The 21107-nt window shown below is 36.9% G+C and overlaps 1 protein-coding gene across 9 annotated transcripts in view; it reads left to right on the top strand.

The window, feature by feature from the left end:
* The window catches only part of TTC3 (tetratricopeptide repeat domain 3), a 140687-nt gene that overhangs the window by 85475 nt on the left and 34105 nt on the right, over positions 1-21107 (top strand). For all 9 annotated transcript variants that reach the window (XM_089910266.1, XM_022553010.2, XM_089910264.1 and 6 more), the window contains 5 exons: positions 599-672; positions 8170-8334; positions 13520-14567; positions 15492-15557; positions 20538-20687. In XM_089910266.1, coding sequence (XP_089766392.1) covers positions 599-672; positions 8170-8334; positions 13520-14567; positions 15492-15557; positions 20538-20687 — 1503 coding nt within the window. The remainder of the gene's footprint in view (positions 1-598; positions 673-8169; positions 8335-13519; positions 14568-15491; positions 15558-20537; positions 20688-21107) is intronic.

Here is a 21107-nt window from a genome sequence, read left to right as displayed (position 1 = left end):
TGACTTCCGTGTGCCTTAGTGTCATTATCTGTATGACAAGACATGATACCTATTATTAATAACTAATGGAATTATTATCTAAAACATTCAAAATAAAGATACTGAATACTAATCATCATGACAGAATCTCAGAGTTGAAAGGCTCCCTTCCTTCCTCTCACCTAAAGCTCTGCTTCAGGCACATGAGATAACTAGGGCATTATTTTTAAATCCTTTGGTGGGTTCTTTGTGTATTTGGGGGATCAAATAGGGGGCAGGGGTTGAAAAAGTGAACAAATATTAGGGGAGGATGAGAGCAGCTTATAAGTTCCAATAAAACCTTTTATCTTTGACTGTATGTCTTTAGTTTATCTAAAATGAGGGTTTAAACAGTGATAATTAAAAAAAATTTAGAGCGTTAGAAGCTACCTAAATGTTAATTTGTGCCTATTTTTGGCTGTTGAAAGTTTTATTACTGTATGTTCCTGTTCACAAGAAAATTTAGATCAGTCATATATATTGGCAGTTTGTATGCATATTTATTTATGTAAGCATTCATCAGTTTTAGTGGTAATTTTAAGGTGGAAAATCCTTGTCATTTTTCTGTCTTTTAAACCAGCCTATGTTAGTTGGGTCTGGAACCACTTCAGTCGCACCAAATAATGAGACTGTCACTTCAGGTGAAGACCATAAGTAAGTACAGCCTGAAAATTTTTGCTTTATTTGAACTTAAAAGTGGTATTAATGTACTTTAAACTTGTGTTTTATTTCCGTAACTTCTCTAAAGATGTACATCTATTAATGACAACCTGATGTGACCCCTCATGGTTGAATTTATAGTGTGGCCTGTCAGTGTTAAGAATTCATATAAACTGCATTAAAATCACAGGGCCGATGACCTTCATTTGATAAGTTTGAGAACCTACTATGTGCAAGATACTGTGGGAAGATCCTAGAAAATATTCTTTAAAATGTTCAATGAAGAGAATGTCCTGTTGATAATTACTAGGAAGATGTTTTGGAGGCTATAAATGATGTTGTGGTTTAACCTTAGATGTTAGTGATTTCCAGTGGTAGCTGGTTGTTGAAACTGAGTTTTCAAGAGACAAATAGACAAAAGAAATAAAACTAGTGAGAAGCAGTGACCTTTTTATATCATATTCCTATATGGACCAAAAACCCACAAAATTTTTTCCCCCCACATTTCTTTTTTTTTAATTAAGTTAATTTATTTTTTAAGTTATATTATTACTATCCACTTTTTTTTGAATTTTATTTTACTTATTTTTTTATACAGCAGGTTCTTATTAGTTACCCATTTTATACATATTAGTGTATACATGTCAATCCCAATCTCCCAATTCATCACACCACCCCGCCCCTGCCACTTTACCCCCTTGGTGTCCATACTTGTTTGTTCTCTACATCTGTGTCTCAGTTTCTGCCCTGCAAACTGGTTCATCTGTACCATTTTTCTAGGTTCCACATATATGCATTAATATACGATATTTGTTTTTCTCTTTCCGACTTATTTCACTCTGTATGACAGTCTCTAGATCCGTCCACGTGTCTACAAATGACCCAAGTTTGCTCGTTTTTATGGCTGAATAATATTCCATTGTATATACGTGCAACATCTTTATCCATTTATCTGTCGATGGGCATTTAGGTTGCTTTCATGACCTGGCTATTGTAAATAGTGCTGCAGTGAACATTGGGGTGCATGTGTCTTTTTGAATTATGGTTTTCTCTGGGCGTATGCCCAGTAGTGGGATTGCTGGATCGTATGGTAGTTCTATTTTTAGTTTTTTAAGGAACCTCCATACTGTCCTCCATAGTGGCTGTAACAGTTGATATTCCCACCAACAGTGCAAGAGGGTTCCCTTTTCTCCACACCCTCTCCAGCATTTGCTGTTTGTAGATTTTTGATGATGCCCATTCTTACTGGTGTGAGGTGATGACATCATTGTAGTTTTGATTCGCATTTCTCTAATAATTAGTGATGTTGAGCAGCTTTGCATTTGCTTCTTGGCCATCTGTATGTCTTCTTCGGAGAACTGTCTATTTAGGACTTCTGCCAATTTTTGGATTGGGTTGTTTGTTTTTTTAATATTGAGCTGTATGAGCTGTTTATGTACTTTGGAGATTAACCCTTTGTACATTGATTCGTTTGCCAGTACTTTCTCCCATTCTGAGGTTTGTCTTTTCGTCTTGTTTGTAGTTTCCTTTGCTTTGCAAAGGCTTTTAAGTTTCATTGGGTCCCATTTATTTATTTTTGTTTCTCTTTCTATTACTCTAGGAGGTGGATCAAAAAAGATCTTGCTGTGATTTACATCAGAGTGTTCTTCCTATGTTTTCCTCTAAGAGTTTTATAGTGTCCAGTCTTATATTTAGGTCTCGAATCCATTTTGAGTTTATTTTTGTGTATGGTGTTAGGGAGTGTTCTAATTTCATTCTTTTACATGTAGCTGGCCAGTTTTCCCAGCACCACTTATTGAAGAGACTGTCTTTTCTGCATTGTATATCCTTGCCTCCTTTGTCATAGATTAGTTAACCATAGGTGCATGGGTTTATCTTTGGGCTTTCTATCCTGTTCCATTGATCTATATGTCTGTTTTTGTGCCAGTACCATATTGTCTAGATTAGTGTAGCTTTGTACTATAGTCTGAAGTCAGAAAGTCTGATTCCTCCAGCTCCTTTTTTTTCCCCTCAAGACTGCTTTGGCTATTCGGGGTCTTTTGTGTCTCCATACAAATTTTAAGACTTTTTGTTCTAGTTCTGTAGAAAATGCCATTGGTAATTTGATAGGGATTGCATTGAATCTGTAGATTTCTTTGGTTAGTATAGTCATTTTCACAATGTTGATTCTTCCAGTCCAAGAACATGGCATATCTCTCCATCTGTTTGTATCATCTTTAATTTCTTTCATCAGTGTCTTACAGTTTTCTGCATACAGGTCTTTTGTCTCCCTAGGTAGGTTTATTCCTAGGTATTTTATTCTTTTTGTTGCAGTGGTAAATGGGAGTCTTTCCTTAATTTCTCTTTCAGATTTTTCATCATTAGTGTATAGGAATGCAAGAGATTTCTGTGCATTAATTTTGTATCCTGCAACTTTACCAAATTCATTGATTAGCTCTATTAGTTTTCTGGTGGCATCTTTAGGATTCTCTATTTATAGTATCATGCCATCTGCAAACAGTGACAGTTTTACTTCTTCTTTTCCAATTTGTATTCCCTTTATATTTTTTTCTTCTCTGATTGCCGTGGCTAGGACTTCCAAAACTATGTTGAATAATCGTGGCGAGAGTGGACATCCTTGTCTTGTTCCTGATCTTAGAGGAAATGCTTTCAGTTTTTCACCATTGAGAATGGTGTTTGCTGTGGGTTTGTCGTATATGGCCTTTATGATGTTGAGGTAGGTTCCCTCTATGCCTGCTTTCTGGAGAGTTTTTATCATAAATGGGTGTTAAATTTTGTCAGAAGTTTTTTATGCGTCTATTGAGGTGATCATATGGTTTTTCTTCTTCAGTTTGTTAATATGGTGTATCACATTGATTGATTTGCATATATTGAAGAATCCTTGCATCCCTGGGATAATCCCACTTGATCATGGTGTATGATCTTTTTAATATGTTGTTGGATTCTGTTTGCTAGTATTTTGTTGAGGATTTTTACATCTGTATTCATGAGTGATATTGGTCTGTAATTTTCTTTTTTTGTAGTATCTTTGGTTTTCTTATCAGGGTGATGGTGGCTTCATGGAATGAGTTTGGGAGTGTTCCTTCCTCTGCAGTTTTTTGGAAGAGTTTGAGAAGGGTGGGTGTTAGCTGTTCTCTAAGTGTTCGATAGAATTCACCTGTGAAGCCATCTGGTCCTGGACTTTTGTTTGTTGAAAGATTTTTAATCACAGTTTCAATTTCATTACTTGTGATTGGTCTGTCCATATTTTCTATTTCTTCCTGGTTCAGTCTTGGAAGGTGATACCTTTCTCAGAATTGCTCCATTTCTTCCAGGTTGTCCATTTTATTGGCATAGAATTGCTTGTAGTAGTCTGTTCGGATGCTTTGTATTTCTGTGGTGTCCGTTGTAACTTCTCCTTTTTTATTTCTAATTTTAATGATTTGAGTCCTCTCCCTCTTTTTCTTGATGAGTCTGGCTAATGGTTTATCAATTTTGTTTATCTTCTCAAGGGACCAGCTTTTAGTTTTATTGATCATTGCTATTGTTTTCTTTATTTCTATTTCATTTATTCCTGCTCTGATCTTTATGATTTCTTTCCTTCTACTAACTTTGGGTTTTGTTTGTTCTTCTTTCTCTAGTTCTTTTAGGTGTAAGGTTAGATTGTTTGAGATATTTGTTGTTTCTTGAGTTAGGATTGTGTTGCTGTAGACTTCCCTCTTAGAACTGCTTTTGCTGCATCCCATTGGTTTTGGATCATCGTGTTTTCGTTGTCATTTGTCTCTAGTTATTTTCTGATTTCCGCTTTCATTTCTCCAGTGATCTCTTGGTTACTTATTAACATATTGTTTAGCCTCCATGTGTTTGTGTTTTTTACATTTTTTTCCCTGTAATTGATTTCTAATCTCATAGCATTGTGGTCAGAAAAGATGCTTGATATGATTTCAGTTTTCTTAAATTTACTGAGGCTTGATTTGTGACCCAAGATGTGTTCTATCCTGGAGAATGTTCCGTGTGCACTTGAGAAGAAAGTGTAATCTGTTTTTGGATGAAATGTCCTATAAATATCAATTATCAATTAAATCTATCTGGTCTATTGTGTCATTTAAAGCTTGTGTTTCCTTAGTAATTTTCTGTTTGGATGATCTATCCATTGGTGTAAGTGAGGTGTTAAATCCCCCACTATTATTGTGTTACTGTCGATTTCCTCTTTTATAGTTGTTAGCAGTTGCCTCATGTATTGAGGTGCTCCTATGTTGGGTGCGTATATATTTATAATTGTTATATCTTCTTCTTGGATTGATCCCTTGATCATTATGTAGTGTCCTTCCTTGTCTCTTGTAACATTCTTTATTTTAAAGTCTATTTAATCTGACATGAGTATTGCTACTGCAGCTTTCTTTTGATTTCCATTTGCATGGAATATCTTTTTCCATCCCCACTTTCAGTCTGTATGTGTCCCTAGATCTGAAGTGGGTCTCTTGTAGACAGCATATAGATGGGTCTTGTTTTTGTATCCATTCAGCAAGCCTGTGTCTTTTGGTTGGAGCATTTAATCCATTTACATTTAAGGTAATTCTCGATATGTATGTTCCTATTACCATTTTCTTAATTGTTATGGGTTTGTTTTTGTAGGTCCTTTTCTTGTGTTTCCCACTTAGAGAAGTTCCTTTAGCATTTGTTGTAGAGCTGGTTTGGTGGATTCTCTTAGATTTTGCTTGTCTGTAAAGCTTTTGATTTCTCCATGGAATCTGAATGGAATCCTTGCTGGGTAGAATAATCTTGGTTGTAGGTTCTTCCCTTTCATCATTTTAAATATATCATGCCACTTCCTTATGGCTTGTAGAGTTTTTGCTGAGAAATCAGCTGTTAACCTTATTGGGAGTTCCCTTGTATGTTATTTGTCGTTTTTCCCTTGGTGCTCTCAAGAATTTTTCTTTGTCTTTAATTTTTGCCAGTTTGATTACTATGTGTCTTGGCGTGTTTCTTCTTGGGTTTATCCTGCCTGGGACTCTCTGTGCTTCCTGGACTTGGGTGGCTATTTCCTTTCCCATGTTAGGGATGTTTTCAACTGTAATCTCTTCAAATATTTCCTCAGGTGCTTTCTCTCTCTCTTCTCCTTCTGGGATCCCTATAATGTGAATACTGTTGCATTTAATGCTGTCCCAGAGGTCTCTTAAGCTGTCTTCATTTCTTTTCATTCTTTTTTCTTTATTCTGTTCTGTGGCAGTTAATTCCACCATTCTGTCTTCCAGGTCACTTATCCATTGTTCTGCCGGAGTTATTCCGCTGTTGATTCCTTCTAGTGTATTTTTCATTTCAGTTATTGTATTGTTCATCTCTGTTTGTTTGTCCTTTAATTCCTCTAGGTGTTTGTTCTTTAATTCTTCTAGGTCTTTGTTAAACATTTCTTGCATCTTCTCCATCTTTGCCTCCATTCTTTTTCTGAGGTCGTGGATCATCTTCACTGTCATTATTCTGAATTCTTTTTCTGGAAGGTTGCCTGTCTCCAATTCATTTAGCTGTTTTCTGGGGTTTTATCTTGTTCCTTCATCTGGCACATAGCCCTCTGCCTTTTCATCTTGTCTATCTTTCTGTGAATGTGGTTTTTGTTCCACAGGCTGCAGGGTTGTAGTTCTTGCTTCTGCTGTCTGCCCTCTGGTGGATGAGGCTATCTAAGAGGCTTGTGCTAGCTTCCTGATGGGAGGGACCGGTGATGGGTAGAGCCGGGTGTTGCTCTGGTGGGCAGAGCTCGGCAAAACTTTAATCTGCCTGTCTGGTGATGGGTGGAGCTGGCTTCCCTTCCTGTTGGTTTTTTGGCCTGAGGCGACGCAACACTGGAGCCTACCCGGGCTCTTTGGTGGGGCTAATGACAGACTCTGGGAGGGCTCACACCAAGGAGTACTTCCCAGAACTTCTGCTGCCAGTGTCCTTGTCCCCACGGTGAGCCACAGCCACCCCCCCGCCTCTGCAGGAGACCCTCCAACACCAGCAGGTAGGTCTGGTTCAGTCTCCTATGGGGTCACTGATCCTTCCCCTGGGTCCCGATGCGCACAGTACTTTGTGTGTGCCCTCCAAGAGTGGAGTTTGTGTTTCCCCGAGTCCTGTCAAAGTCCTATAATCAAATCCTGCCAGCCTCAAAGTCTGTTTCTCTAGGAATTCCTCCTCCAGTTGCCAGACCCCCAGGATGGGAAGCCTGACGTGGGGCTCAGAACCTTCACTCCAGTGGGTGGACTTCTGTGGTATAAGTGTTCTCCAGTTTGTGAGTCACCCACCCAGCAGTTATGGGATTTGATTATATTGTGATTGCGCCCCTCCTGCTGTCTCCTTGTGGCTTCCCCTTTGTCTTTGGATGTGGGGTACCTTTTTTGGTGAGTTCCAGTGTCTTACTCTCGATGATTGTTCAGCAGTTAGTTGTGATTCTGGTGCTCTTGCAAGAGGGAGTGAGAGCACGTTCCTCTACTCCGCCATCTTGAACCAATCTCTCTCTTCCCCCACGTTTCTGTTTTGTTTTTTTTTTTTCTTTTTGCAGTATGCGGGCCTCTCATTGTTGTGGCCTCTCCCGTTGCGGAGCACAGGCTCCGGACGCACAGGCTCGGCGGCCATGGCTTACGGGCCCAGCCGCTCCGCAGAATGCAGGATCTTCCCGAACCGGGGCACGAACCCGTGTCCCCTGCATTGGCAGGCGGACTCTCTACCACTGCGCCACCAGGGAAGCCCCCCCACGTTTCTTAAATGAGTTGTAATAACAGTTGGCTTTGTACATTTCCATGGATTCTTTGAATGGAGGGATTGTTTTAAGTTAAAATAACAGTAGCCTGTATTTTGATAGCACTTATGTACCAGGCACTATTTTAAGAGCTTTTTATGTATAACCCATTTAATCCACTCTTTTTTCTAGGAGATACGTAGTAGTATTATATTCAGTTTACAGGTAAGGAAGCTCAGGCACGGTGCAGTTGAGTGTCCAAGGACACAAAGCTCGTACATAGCAGAGCCAGAATGTAAATCAGCAGTCTTATGATATCTTTTTAGAGTGTTAGAATCTTATACTGTTTTTTTTAAAAATCTTTTTATTTAAGTACCTTTTACCAGCCTCAATCTCACCTTAACTTAAATTGATAGCAGTTATAATAAACTCTGTCATTTTTCTCTTTAACAGGTTACAATTAGTGCAACATTGATTTTTTTTAAAACCAGAATTTAAAAAAAATGTCCTCTTGGTAGCAAGAGTAAGTAATTAAAAGTACTTAGGTATCTTGTACCTTACCTAGTAGTCAGGTATCTTGTACCTTATTCAGTAGTCACGTATCTCGTACGTTACTCAGTAGTCAGGTATCTCTTGACTGTAATTGTGGAGAGGTAACTGTTCTGCATTAAATTCTCTGGTAGTGTTTTTTTGCATCCTGAAGTTGAGTAATATGTTGCTATCTTTATTTCAATTTAAATGTTACTCTGGGCCACCTGAAAGTTAATTACTCACAAAATTGTGTTGTTTTTTTTTTAAATCAGCAAACGCAATTCAAATTCTGCAGGCCCATTTGTAGTGCCTGACCATCTTCGTCACGATGTAGAAGAATTTGAAGCTCTGTATGAACAGCACAGTAATGAATATGTTGTCCGTAATAAGAAGCTGTGGGACATTAACCCAAAACAAAAATGTTCAACTCTATATGAGTAAGTAGTTTAACATTCCTACAACTATTATACTGAGGCTGCCAGTTAAAGATCTTAAGTTGTTTACTTTGTGTCCCTTTATGTTTATTAAAGGAATCACTGATTGGCTCACAAACTCTGGGGAAGAAAAGTGTTTTTATGGCTTTTGTCATGTATTACACAAAGTTAATTGAAGATTTTTAACTATTACATTTAGAATCCTAATGATTATTAGTTTTGTCAGTTTGAGCTGCTAATGTAGATTCTGTCTATTTCCAAAACTGTCCTGGTATGTCCTGATAGGAATGATAAACAGTTTCCAGCCATAATCTTTTATCATGAATTCTAAAGTATATACATTTGACAAGGAATAGTATAATTATTTGATCTCATTGTCCTTATGTTGATGATGCAGTTGTTTGGCATCTCCTAAGTCCAGTGACAATTAATGTAGCTTGGTGAAGTACTGCCCTTTAATGGGGAAGGGATACCAGGATCTGGTTATTACTTCTGCTGAGATAGTTGTCCAGCTGTGATGGTATAGAACACATATAGAGCCCTGTATCTCTTTATTGAATTGAAAACTTGACTTTCAGACATTTATCTAAGTAAAGAGAAACAGACTTTTCCTTTAAAGAAACTTTGGGCTCAATTACTTTTGGATTGAAAATATGAATGTGAAATTAACACTAGGGGACTTCCCTGGCGGTCCATGATTCAGCACTTCTACTGCAGGGGGCACGGGTTCAATCCCTGGTCAGGGAACTAAGATCCTGTATGCCACATGACATGGCCAAAAAAAAAGAAAAGAGAAATTAACACTAAAGTCAAGTCTTTGTGGGGTGGATACAGTAGTGGAGTAAAGAGTTCAGAAAAATCTAGGAAACGTTTGCCTTTTTTTTTTTTTTTTTTTTAGCTTGGCATTAATAAGTTGTGCATGATGCCTTCCTTAGGAAAAGAAGTTGAGGGGCAAAGATCTGCAACAGAAAATTAATTTGAAAGCAAACTCCTGTCTCAGAAAAGAGGGGATATATGTATACATATAGCTGATTCACTTTGTTGTACAGTAGAAACTAACACAACATTGTAAAGCAACTATACTCCAATAAAAATTAATTTAAAAAAATGAACTCCTGGAAAACCCATCATTCATCTATAATTTGGTTATTGTTACTTCTATTTTTCTCAGTTGCATTGTTCCTATTCAGTCTTGTTATATCCTCTTGGATCCCTTTTCGTAGTTTTTCTTCAGAGTTGAAGTGCTGAGCAAATCATACTCTCAGAGAACTGGATGACAACCTGGAATCAGCTATAAAACTATACCAGTATTTCTTAAAACATGCTGGACTTTGCTTCAAGCATCCAAAACTGAAGCTAAACTGTAGTTTTCAGGAGCTTGCTTCTTAAAGAATTTATTACCACTGTAAGTGGGAAGAAATTTAATAACTTTATGAGAAACCAATAGGCTGATTTGTTTGTGTATTTTGAGATAGAATTTATATCTTATAATAGGAGAAAGTCAAGAAGTTACAGGAAGTCATACCTCAAAACATAATTCTTTCCTTGAATTTTCAAAAGAAAACATGTAATGATTGGCTTAAGAATGATTTTTTTAGTGGCCAATGGGTAAGAGAAAGAAAAATAAAATTATTGTATATGAAAAGAGTGTAGAGTAGAAACATATTAGACAAGAAGTCAAGAATACTATGATAACTGCTGTTAACTTTTTCTTGATGTAAGTATTTCAGTTTAAAGTAGGGGGTTGGACTGATTTTTTTTTCAGTGACCTCCACCTTATTCTAACATTTTATGGTACACATAGTTGAAGCATAATAAATTTCAGTAGGTGGCATTCTGCATTCAGTTTTTCCTAACACCTCTTTAGTAGTGTTAATTAGTCAAGATTTATTAACCACTTAAGGTTAAGCACTGGGGAGGATTTCAGAAAATGTAGTTCTATCACGCAGCTTACAAGTAGCAGGAGCGCAAAATTGATCATTGGTTGAATCACAGTGTATTGCAAATAAAAATGACTTTGTGCAATAAGAATCGGGTTTTTTCTCCCTATCAGTCTTTGCCTACCAAAAAGAAAATGTGGTTCTTGCTTACTTGTCATGCTCTCTTCCAAGAAAGAGGGAACTGGGGCCTCATCTTTTAATCTATTTCTTTAAAAAAAAAAAAAAAAAGGAATCATGAGCGTGTAGAAAACAGCGACTTTTCAGAGGGGCACAACCAGAATAGTAGGATGGGAATGCTTTTGGAAATATTTTTCCCATTCCTATCCCTTGCCCCTGTTCTGACAGTGACATGCACTAGCACGTGGCAGTCCATTAAGGACCATTTAAGACACTAATGATCATCACTGAATTATGAAAATATACATACACATATTTGCAAATGGGAAAATAATTTGAAAATCATATATTTGATAAGGGGCTAATATCCAAAATGTATGAAATACTGATACAACTCGATAGCAAAAAACCCAAACAGTCCAATTAAAAAATGGGCAGAAGACCTGAATAGCCATTTTCCCAAAGAAGACATACAGATGGCCAACAGGTACATGAAAAGATGTTCTGCATCATTAACCATTAGGGAAATGCAAATCAAAAACACAATAAGGTAATAACCTACAATGGAAAGTAACCTGAAAAAATATATATATATATAACTGAACCACTTTGCTGTAAAACCTGAAACTAACACAATATTTTAAGTCAACTGTACTTCAGTTTAAAAATAAACACACAATAAGCTATCATCTCCATCTCATACCTGTTAGAATAGCTTTTATCAAAAAGACTAGAAATAAGTGTTGGCAAGGATGTGGAGAAAAGGGAACCCTTGTTCACTGTTGGTGGGAAGGTAAATTGGTATAGCCACTATGGAAAAAAGTATGGAGGTTCCTTAAAAAATGAAAACATGTACATGTATGTAATATAGCAACTATTGTTATCTGTGGTAAAATTAACTTTATTATTATTTTTATCACTTCCGTCAAGCACAGCATGGCCAGTCTGCCTCAGGTTCTGAAGTGCAAGAACACTATCCCTATTAGAGCCTGGATTATGAAGAAATCATATTTGTGCTATCTTGGGCCCCATGCTTATCTACAGAGACTATTTTTCAAGGCTAGAAAAGCATATAAATAGAGTTAAAGTTCATTTTGTGTTGCATTTCAAATAACAATCACTATAAAAATTTTATTCACAATGTGGTTATAATGCTATTTTTCTTTGGGCTAGGGACCCTTGTTGAATTAAATTTTGTTCTGTTTGAATGTATGAAAAATTCATTGCTATTTAGCCAGTGGAAAAACATGGAGGCTCTATTTCTTCAAAAAAAAAGATGTGTATCCTTTCAGACTTTTTATTTTATTTTTTTGGCCGCACCGTGCGGCATACAGGATCTTAGTTCCCCGACCAGGGCTCAAACCCATGCCCCTTGCAGTAGAAGTGTGGAGTCTCAACCACTGGACCAGGGAAGTCCCCAGACTTTTAAAATGTTTATATGTATGAAATATGTGTTTTGGACTTTATAAGCTGTTATTTAACTATACACTCAGCTTTGTCATTTGCCCTTTTCACCTAAAAATGCATGGTGAGCATTTTTTTGTATCCTTAAGTATTCTTCAGGAATCTGACTTTTATTAGTTACTCAGTAATCATCACCGTATCTATATCATCATTCATGTTGCGAACTCTTGAAAAGCTCTCTGCTAAATTACTGGTAATGGTTTTCTTTCCTGTGGTCTCTGTTCTTTAGTGATCCCATTTTGGATTTAAGTATTTTAATGCAGGTAGAAAAGCTTTATTTTTTAATGATTCTCTTTAGTATTCATCACGGAGAGCAAAAAGTAAATACACATAACACCACTGATGAATTATCTGCTGTTGCTTGTGGCAGCTAAACACCAACTGGAAAGGTCTCTCTTGGGACAGATTGTGGGGTCAGTGTTATTTATACCAATTGGCCAGAACCCTCAGCAAGGGTTATTGTTCCTGAGGCTACAGTGATTTGCTTCTTTTTACCTTATTGCCCTCCCTCAACAGTTTCTGCTTTTAGAGATTTCTCATTGAAAATGAAGTTTGATTAGAATCTTAAGGCAAACGCATATTTAACCTGTTACCTTGCAAAACAACATGTATGTAGGGGAGTTTCTATTGCAGAGCTTATTCTAAGGGGAAAATGTTTATCAAAAAACACTTTAAAAGAGACTGACGGCTTTTAAGTATTTAGGTCAGCAGTGCAGACAAAGAGAAGTGGCTTTTGGTCTTTAGGTTTCAGTGTGGCAGTTGCTTTGAGCAGGGGTTAATCACTTGTAATTGTCCTGTGCATTTATGTGCAGCAGCATCTGCACATAACGTGGTTTTCTTTTGCTTCAAAGAAGTATTGTTTTTACCTTCCTCCTGAGTAAGTTATCTTCCTGGTTAGCTTTAATTTACTAAGAATGTTCCTTTGGAGGTTTTTGCTCTTGAAAAAGCCTTCTTAGTGTCCTTGGTATGTGTCTTTCTTGCTAGTTGTGCCACTGTTACAGACTGAATACCAAATTCAAATGGGAGAGGAAGCCTCTTTGAGCCTGGCACAAGAATGGCAAAAGAACATGGCCCCAGAACTGGAGTGAACAAACCCAGTCCACAGATGGAGGCAGGTTAAGGGATTGGCCCCATTACTGTGGATCTGATCCTGCAGTGTGGTGGTTTATTGATCAGACCTGATTGATTTCAATAATTCTGAATCATTGTATGTTCCTAAACAGAGAAATGTTAATAGATTTACTATATGTAAATTCCAATAGGATTTTTTTGAAATTTGATTTCCTTTTTTCATTTGATGTTCTTGTTATTGATAGCCTTGTTGTTTTTCTTGAATAAGTTTCTTTGATTTTCATTGTTTTTTAAAATATAGTGAATAATTATTTAACTGAAACTTACAAAAATAACTTTTTAATCTCCTTTAGTTTTTTTCCCCAAAATTTTTTAAAGGATTATTTTCTGAGGGGTAAAAATTTTATTTATAGTAGCATTGATTACAGTTAGCCTTTCTCAGATTTAATATGAGTATAACATATTTGTTGGGGAGGTGTCAAGATCAGTTAGAAATGAAGTAGTATTTTGCTTTGGGAGAAATTTTGGGAAATATTTTTTTCAGATAAACATGTACAAGTACTTCCTTATAATAACTTATGTAAATTTTTTCCAAGTTATTTCTCTCAGTTGTTAGAGGAACATGGTCCCTTGGACATGAGTAACAAGATGTTTTCTGAAGAATATGAGTTTTTCCCAGAAGAAACTCGACAGATACTAGAAAAAGCAGGTGGTTTGAAATCTTTTCTCCTGGGATGTCCTCGTTTTGTTGTGATTGACAACTGTATTGCATTGAAGAAGGTTGCGTTACGGCTTAAGAAAAAGAGAAAGAAGAAAAACATTAAGACAAAAGTAGAAGAAATTTCGAAAACAGGAGAGTATTTACGAGTTAAACTACCGCTGAATCCAACTGCTAGGGAATTTAAACCAGATGTGAAATCCAAACCAGTGTCTGACTTATCTTCAGCACCAGCTTCTGAGGATGTGAAGCCCCACCTTACATCTGCTAATTCTCCCCAGTCACCTTGTGAAGCTGTGAAGCCGAAACTAATTTCCGATAATTCTTCCAAATCAGTTTCTGAGGATGAGAAGCCCAAAGGGGTGTCTTCTGATTCTCCCAAACCAGTCTCCGAGGAGACCAGTCACAAACACGTCTCCTCTAATTCTCCCAAACCAGTTACAGAGGATGTGAAACCAACCTATTGGACTCAACCCCAGTTGGTCACAGGATACTGTACGTATCTTCCCTTTCGGGGATTTGACATTACCCAGACACCACCAGCGTTTATAAATGTGTTACCGACTTTGCCCCAGTATAGCATTTATGCACCTCTGGCCAGAGTTTCTTCTGAATATCAGCTGCAAAGATCAATACCAGTGGTGCCGTCTTTTGTAGCCAGTGACATAACAGAAGTGCGTTTTGAGGGCCATCATTTCAGTGCTGAGAATGCCCCTGGTAACCAGATTGCCTCTGAAACACAAATCCTTCAGGAATCTTTGGAAATATCAGTAAAGTCACAGTGCATCACAGATGGTGCTGATACAGCCCAAAGTGAGTCTAACAGAAATGATGACCACTGTGGAAATTCTGCCGAGCAGGAAGTAAATCCAGCAAACACCGATAAAGTAACAGATATTCCACATACACAAATGGTTGCTGTACAGGTAAGACTGAAAATAGAAAGTCTTCTTAATACTAAAGTTAAATTTTCCTCTTCATTTTTCATTGCCATTATATTTACTAAAATTCTTTAAAATGATGGACTTTATGAACCCTTTTGTAGGGCGTGACAGGTAATGCCAGAAGGAATTTTTGGGTTTAGTAAATAACATCCTTCTTCCTATCCAAGTTTTGCACCAGTTGAGAAATAAGATAGTGGAACCAGCAGATGGAGCCAAAACATCACCTTGATAATTAATAAAAGTATGGCAGGACGATGTGGCTGTTTCTGTAGAGAGTGCATGTCCTAAGAGTGAAGCCCATGACATACCAGCTTCCCCACCTAGTTACAGCGGTGCTGGACTAGAAGGCCTCCTAACTTGGGTGCCTGCCCCTAAGACATAGTGCATGGAGAAGGAAGGGGAAAACGTGCTTTCTGCATGGGCAGCTCCCAAGAAAAAGAAAAAAGGAAGAGTCTGGGCTGCACATGCCCAATTCTCCTACCAAACCAGGGGAGGAGTGAGGGAGTTAAAAGACACAACCAGATGGAGAGAGACAAGAGAGATGTGAATAATAGTTCCTTCCTGACAAGCACGAGAATAAGCTAAGGTTTCTCTATAGTTAACTTCATCAGGCATGAATTCATTAAATCCTTATTGGTTATCCTCCTACTCATTAAGTTTTTTGCTTTCTAGAAAACTTTGAAGAATTATGTTAACAGTAATGAACCAAAATCATTTTCACTTTTACTAATTATAAATGATCACTTTTTCCTGTTACAAATATTTGTAGAAAGCATAGAACATTATCTAAACTGGCCAGAAAAAGCCTTGAAAAAGTTATGGGCATGTTTCAAAATGTTATTACATGATGGATTTATTTTACTAGAGCAATTGAGATAGACTGAATGTATTTGTTTTGCCCCAAAGGTGTCTCGGAATATAATGCATCAGGAAGTCAATACTGAGCCGTATGATCCTTTTGAGGCACAACAGGTGAGTCAGAATCATATGAAACTGTTGAAAGGTTTAATTTTCTTTACTTTTAACTAGATGGGAATGACGAACTTAGAACTATTTTGAAGCCAGTTATTCCATACAAAACATTATAGAATAAGCTTTAGAACATAATAAAAAATTATTGTTTTGTCTTTATTGTTCGAATGTGGGAAGGGGAGGCAGAGGAAAAGGTAAGTTTTTCCTAGCTTACTGATTGTGAAGTATAATGGCTTTATTGTTTTAACTGGTATAATGAGCCTTATTAATTTATAAATAAAAGCTTATTCACATGAATAATACAGAAATTATTATAAAAACCTTCACCGCTTTAAGAATGATTCAATTAGAAAATCTATTAATGTAATTACTGTGTTAATATATCTTAAGAGAAAAGTCATTTGATCAACTCCATAGTTGCTGATAGGGTATTGGAAAAAATTCAAGTTTTTTTCTTGACTAAAACTCATAATCAAATGGGAATAGATGAATACTTTTCAACATGCTTGTATCTTTCTTAAGCCAAATGCGTCACCTTGCTTAAAGGTTATATATCATCATTAATATTTATTATTATCCTGGAGATATTAGCTGAAAAAATCAGATAAGAGAAAAAAATAAGATTTTAAAGGTGGAGGTATAAGTATCATTATTTACAGAGGCTAAGACTGTGTCCCTGGAACATCCAAAGTGATCAACCGAAAACCCAATACCAAAATGTAAGATAATTCAGAAGGTTGATTGGATAAAATTCCTTTCCATATATAAGCAACCCATTGCAAATTATACTAAAAGAAAAGATTACATTTTCAATAGCATCAAAAAGATAAAATATGTAAACCTGTGAAAGAAGACTTTAAAATGCTACTGAGACACACAGAAGACTTAATGAGAAAATGTTCAGTGTACTTGAATAGGATGACCTATTATTAAAGAGATTGGTTCTCTCTAAAGATTTTAATTTAACACAGTCTCAAAACAAACATGAACAGAGTGTATTAGTTATCTATTGCTGCATAACAAGCTACCTCACCATTTCTGTGAGTCAGGAATGGAGGAGCAGTTTAGCTGGGTCATTCCAGATATTTCTTATGAGTCGCAGTCAAGGTGTTGACCTTGGCTCAAGCATCTGCAGGAGTAACTGGGACTGGAGGTGCTACCTCCAGGATGGCTCATTCACATGCCTAGCAAGTTGGTGCTGGCTGTTGGCAGGAGGCATGAGTTCCTTGCCTGTGGACCTCCACCTAGGGCTGCTTGAGTGTCCTCCTGAGGCCTGGCTTTCCCCAGAGTGGGTGATCCAAGGCAGAAGTAACAATGGCTTTCATGACCTACTTTAGGAAGTCACAGTGTATCGCTTCTCCTGTATTTGTCTTGGTCACATAGACCAACCCACCAACCCTGATACATTGTAGGCGAGGATTATACAATGGCATGCATACCAAAAGGCAAGGATCTTGGGGGGCCACCTTGGTGGCTGGCTACTGCATAGAATTTATTTGAAACTGGACAGATTCATTCTAAACTTCATATGGAAAAACAAACATTAAGAATGCCCATGGAAAAGAAACTATAGGAAGGGGAGTTGTGCAGTAGGTATCAAAACATAATATAAATCTATATTAGCACATAAATAGACCATTAGACTAAGAATCCAATAGAACAAAATATAGAAATTTAAGGTCTAATAAAAATGCTAGCTGTTGGTGAGCAAAAAGTAGATTATTAAATACGTGGTGTTAGGAGAAGTGCGTTGCCATCTAGAAAAAATTGACTTGGATCCCTACCTCATTCCATATACCAGAATAAATTCCAGGCAGGTAAAATATTTAAATATTAAAAACTGGACCTAGAAGAGTACCTAGAAGCAAAGGAAAATTTTAAAAATAAGATTAATGAACAGCAGGACAGAAAAGTATTTGTGTATATGTGTTTACACACACATATGTAATGTGTCTATACATGCACATAACATATATATGTATGAACAAATATATACAGCATCAAAACACACATGACCAACTAGGAAAATTATTTGCAGCATAGGACAGAGAACTAATTTCCTTGCTTAGCATATGAAGTTGCTGTAAATCAATAAGGAAAAAATTAATAATCTGACACAAAAATGGGAATGGATGGGAATAGACAATCTGCAATAAAAGAAATAAGGATAATTTTTAAACATATAAAATGGTGCCCAACCCCAGTGGAAGTAAGAAAAACAATAATTTATACGTTATTGAAAGAATATAAAAATGTTAATTTTGGGGGAAGGCAATTTGGAATTTATCTGCGTTCATATATGTGTACGGAGACCAGTGAACAGGATATTTGTATATTTGTTTTATCTGTATTTATGTCAACAAAAAATGGAATACAACGTGAATATCCATCGATATTCACTAGTTCAGTGAATTATGGTACATCCATATAATGAATATTACTCTGTCATTTAAAAATGAAGCAATTCTATGATCACTGATTAGGAGTGATTTATAATATCAGGTGTGTAATTAATTAGGAATAAGTAAGGTTAGAACTTCGTGTTGCCTGCTACTATTTTTACAAATAGCTTTACAGTTTTAGCCAATTATAAAATATAATATAGAGCCCTTAAATTTTTTAATGAACAATACTGAAAATTATGAAAGAGAAATTGAAAATTATCTACGTTCCCATCACCCATGTTAGAATTTGATGTGCAGCCTTCCAGGTTTTATTTTAACATTGGCATTTAAGTTAGCAATGCTTTTTATTTTATTTAATTTATTTATTTATTTTAGCAATGCTTTTTAAAAGATGGTATCGTACCATATATGTTACATTTGAAATTTTCAGTCTTAATATATTGTGGACTTTTTTCCATGTCAGTAAATACCAATTTTTCACCAACATTTTTAATGCATGCTTGGTATTCCATTATATGAATTCATAGTTTATTTGACTAGATTCTTTTGTCAAACATTTAGATTATGTTAGCTTTTCATGCTTACGGTGCTGTGGTGAACATTGTTGTCTGAATGAGTGTATACTAAGTAGAATGAGTGGTATTGAGTTCTTATACTACTTAGCTTTAACCAGGTACGCTGTGTTGTTTGAGCCAATGTTTTTACCCTCATATAAATATTCTCATCAGTGTTGGGATAATTCACGAATGCTTTCTTAAATTAGCTCTTAGTTTCAAGACCTTGACATTAGCATAGTTGATTGCTGGTTTCTCAACCAGTGAGACTTAAAATTATCCCCAGCACGGCTGCTTTCTTCTGGGACTTTGAGAAGTTGCCTGTCTTCTCTAAACCTTGGTTTCCTGATCTTTAAAAACTGAAAATAACATACCTCTTACACAGTTGTGGTGAAATTTAAGTATAATAACATAGAGATGGCATATAACTTGCTGCCTGTCTCTGTTAGCAATTTGGGGCATATGAATTAATTCATAATACTGAGTTGCATTGTGATCCTTTTTGCTGAATTGAGACTGAAAACAGAAATAACTAAGATCTAAAACTGTAAAGCCTTGCTTGTGGGTCATAGTAAGGTTCACCATTTAGTTGATTATTTAAATATGGGCTGTATTCGTAGAGCTGAACTTTCAGTCTGGATGACAAAAACTGAGACTCTTCACAGCAAATTGGCACGTATGGTCACCTTGGCCACAGTGCACGGTTCTCTGATAATTTACAGAATTTCAAAACCTTGATTCCGTGCCTTTTTACACTTGGAAGATGCTAAGATGCTGGGAGAGGTGCAGGAGATGGGGAAGATGGACCAAGTTTGTGCCACTGGGTTAGATTTCCAAAGCCTGGCTGCCAAGGCCCCTCGTATCTTGGTAGAGCAGTTACCTGCAGCTGGGAGGAGTTGCCAGCATCAAACAGGTGCTTCTTTCAGACACAAATGTGTGATTGCTGCCAGTCATAGCAGTATGAAAGGCTTTAAAAAAATACATACATGCTACTCATTGTTTGCCAGCATTTCACATTGCAGTATGACTTCTGTTTGCTTTTTTTTGTTTTTGTTTTTGTTTTGTTTTGTTTTTGCGGTACGCGGGCCTCTCACTGTGTGGCCTCTCCCGTTGCGGAGCACAGGCTCCGGATGCATAGGCTCAGCGGCCATGGCTCATGGGCCCAGCCGCTCCGCGGCATGTGGGATCTTCCCGGACTGGGGCACGAACCCGTGTCCCCTGCATCGGCAGGTGGACTCTCAACCACTGCGCCACCAGGGAAGCCCTGTTTGCTTTTTTTTTAAGCTGTCTGGGAGACAGTTACATAACTGTAAATAATTTATTGATACTATTTTAACTCGTCTTTTAAAAATATCAGCAACTATCCATTTGAAACACTATAAAAGTAGGGCCAAAATTAATATGTCTTGTTCATATCTAAAATATGCATAAATTTGCAGTTTTTAAAGCTGGTAAGTAGTTCTTGATGTTAATTGTGGAGGATGACATTCACATCAAACTGTTAATTTAATATTGGACTCTTCTAAAACAAATATTCAGAGCTAATTATGGTACATATTGAGAAGTTTCCTTATGAGTTCCAGTAATATGAATAATTTTTTTTAAAAAAAAGAGCTGGCTTGGCACTTCTCTGATGGTCCAGTGGTTGGGAGTCTGTCTTCCATTGTGGGGGACACAGGTTTGATCCCTGGTTGGGGGACTGGGGTCCCACATGCCACGGGGCAGCTAGGCCTACACACTGCAACTACTGAGCCCGTGCGCTGCAACAAAAAAAGATACCACATGCCACAACAAAGATCCCACATGTCACAACCAAGACCCAATGTAGCCAAATAAATAAAGAGCTGGCTTTGATAAACAGTGTAACGGGTTTTTAATTCTTGAATTATTGTGACATTTCCCTTGTAAATTTTCATCTGCCATATATTCTCCTTTGTTTATTTTAAGAGACAGTTCAGAACAAGATCAGAAATAGGCTTTTAAAACTACTTTTAATAGATAATTTTGTATTATACTTTTAGGGGAGTATTTCACAGATTGAAAAGGAGTACCAAGTTTTACAAGAGCAGCTTAAGGAAGCATGTGAAAATTATGAGCAGAGAAATATCAAGGGCTCAGAAGAAACCAAGGATTTGGAAGAAAAGTTGAAAAGGCACCTAGAAGAAAACAAGGTAATCCTATCTGAAACCCTCTTTAATAAGCATGCGGTATCATTAGGAGAATTGTGCTCGTGTAGCCTCAGTTAGCTGAGCTACTGCATTGTTGGCTAAACAAAAGGAATCTTTCTCGTTGCCTATTTCAGATTTCTTTGTGACATATTAAAGTAACAGTATTTTTTTTTGCAGTGTTTTAGAAGCTCTACAAGTTGCAGTCGAAGAAAAGGGCTGTGAATCTGAATTTTCATATATGATAATTCAGTTTGTTTGCTTAAATAAAACTATTTTCTGAGGGAACTCTCTTGTTCTGCCGGTGGGAATGTAAATTGATACAGCCACTATGGAGAACAGTATGGAGGTGCCTTAAAAAACTAAAAATAGAACTGCCATATGAGCCAGCAATCCCACTATTGGGCATATACCCTGAGAAAACCA

The sequence above is a fragment of the Delphinapterus leucas genome, chromosome 4 (genome assembly GCF_059928025.1).
Source record: "Delphinapterus leucas isolate spDelLeu-1000000601 "Yukka" chromosome 4, BTC_Dleu_Yukka2, whole genome shotgun sequence".
Lineage (NCBI taxonomy): Eukaryota > Metazoa > Chordata > Mammalia > Artiodactyla > Monodontidae > Delphinapterus > Delphinapterus leucas.
Note: the sequence above shows the minus strand (reverse complement) of the source record. Positions and strands in the feature narration are given on the sequence as shown.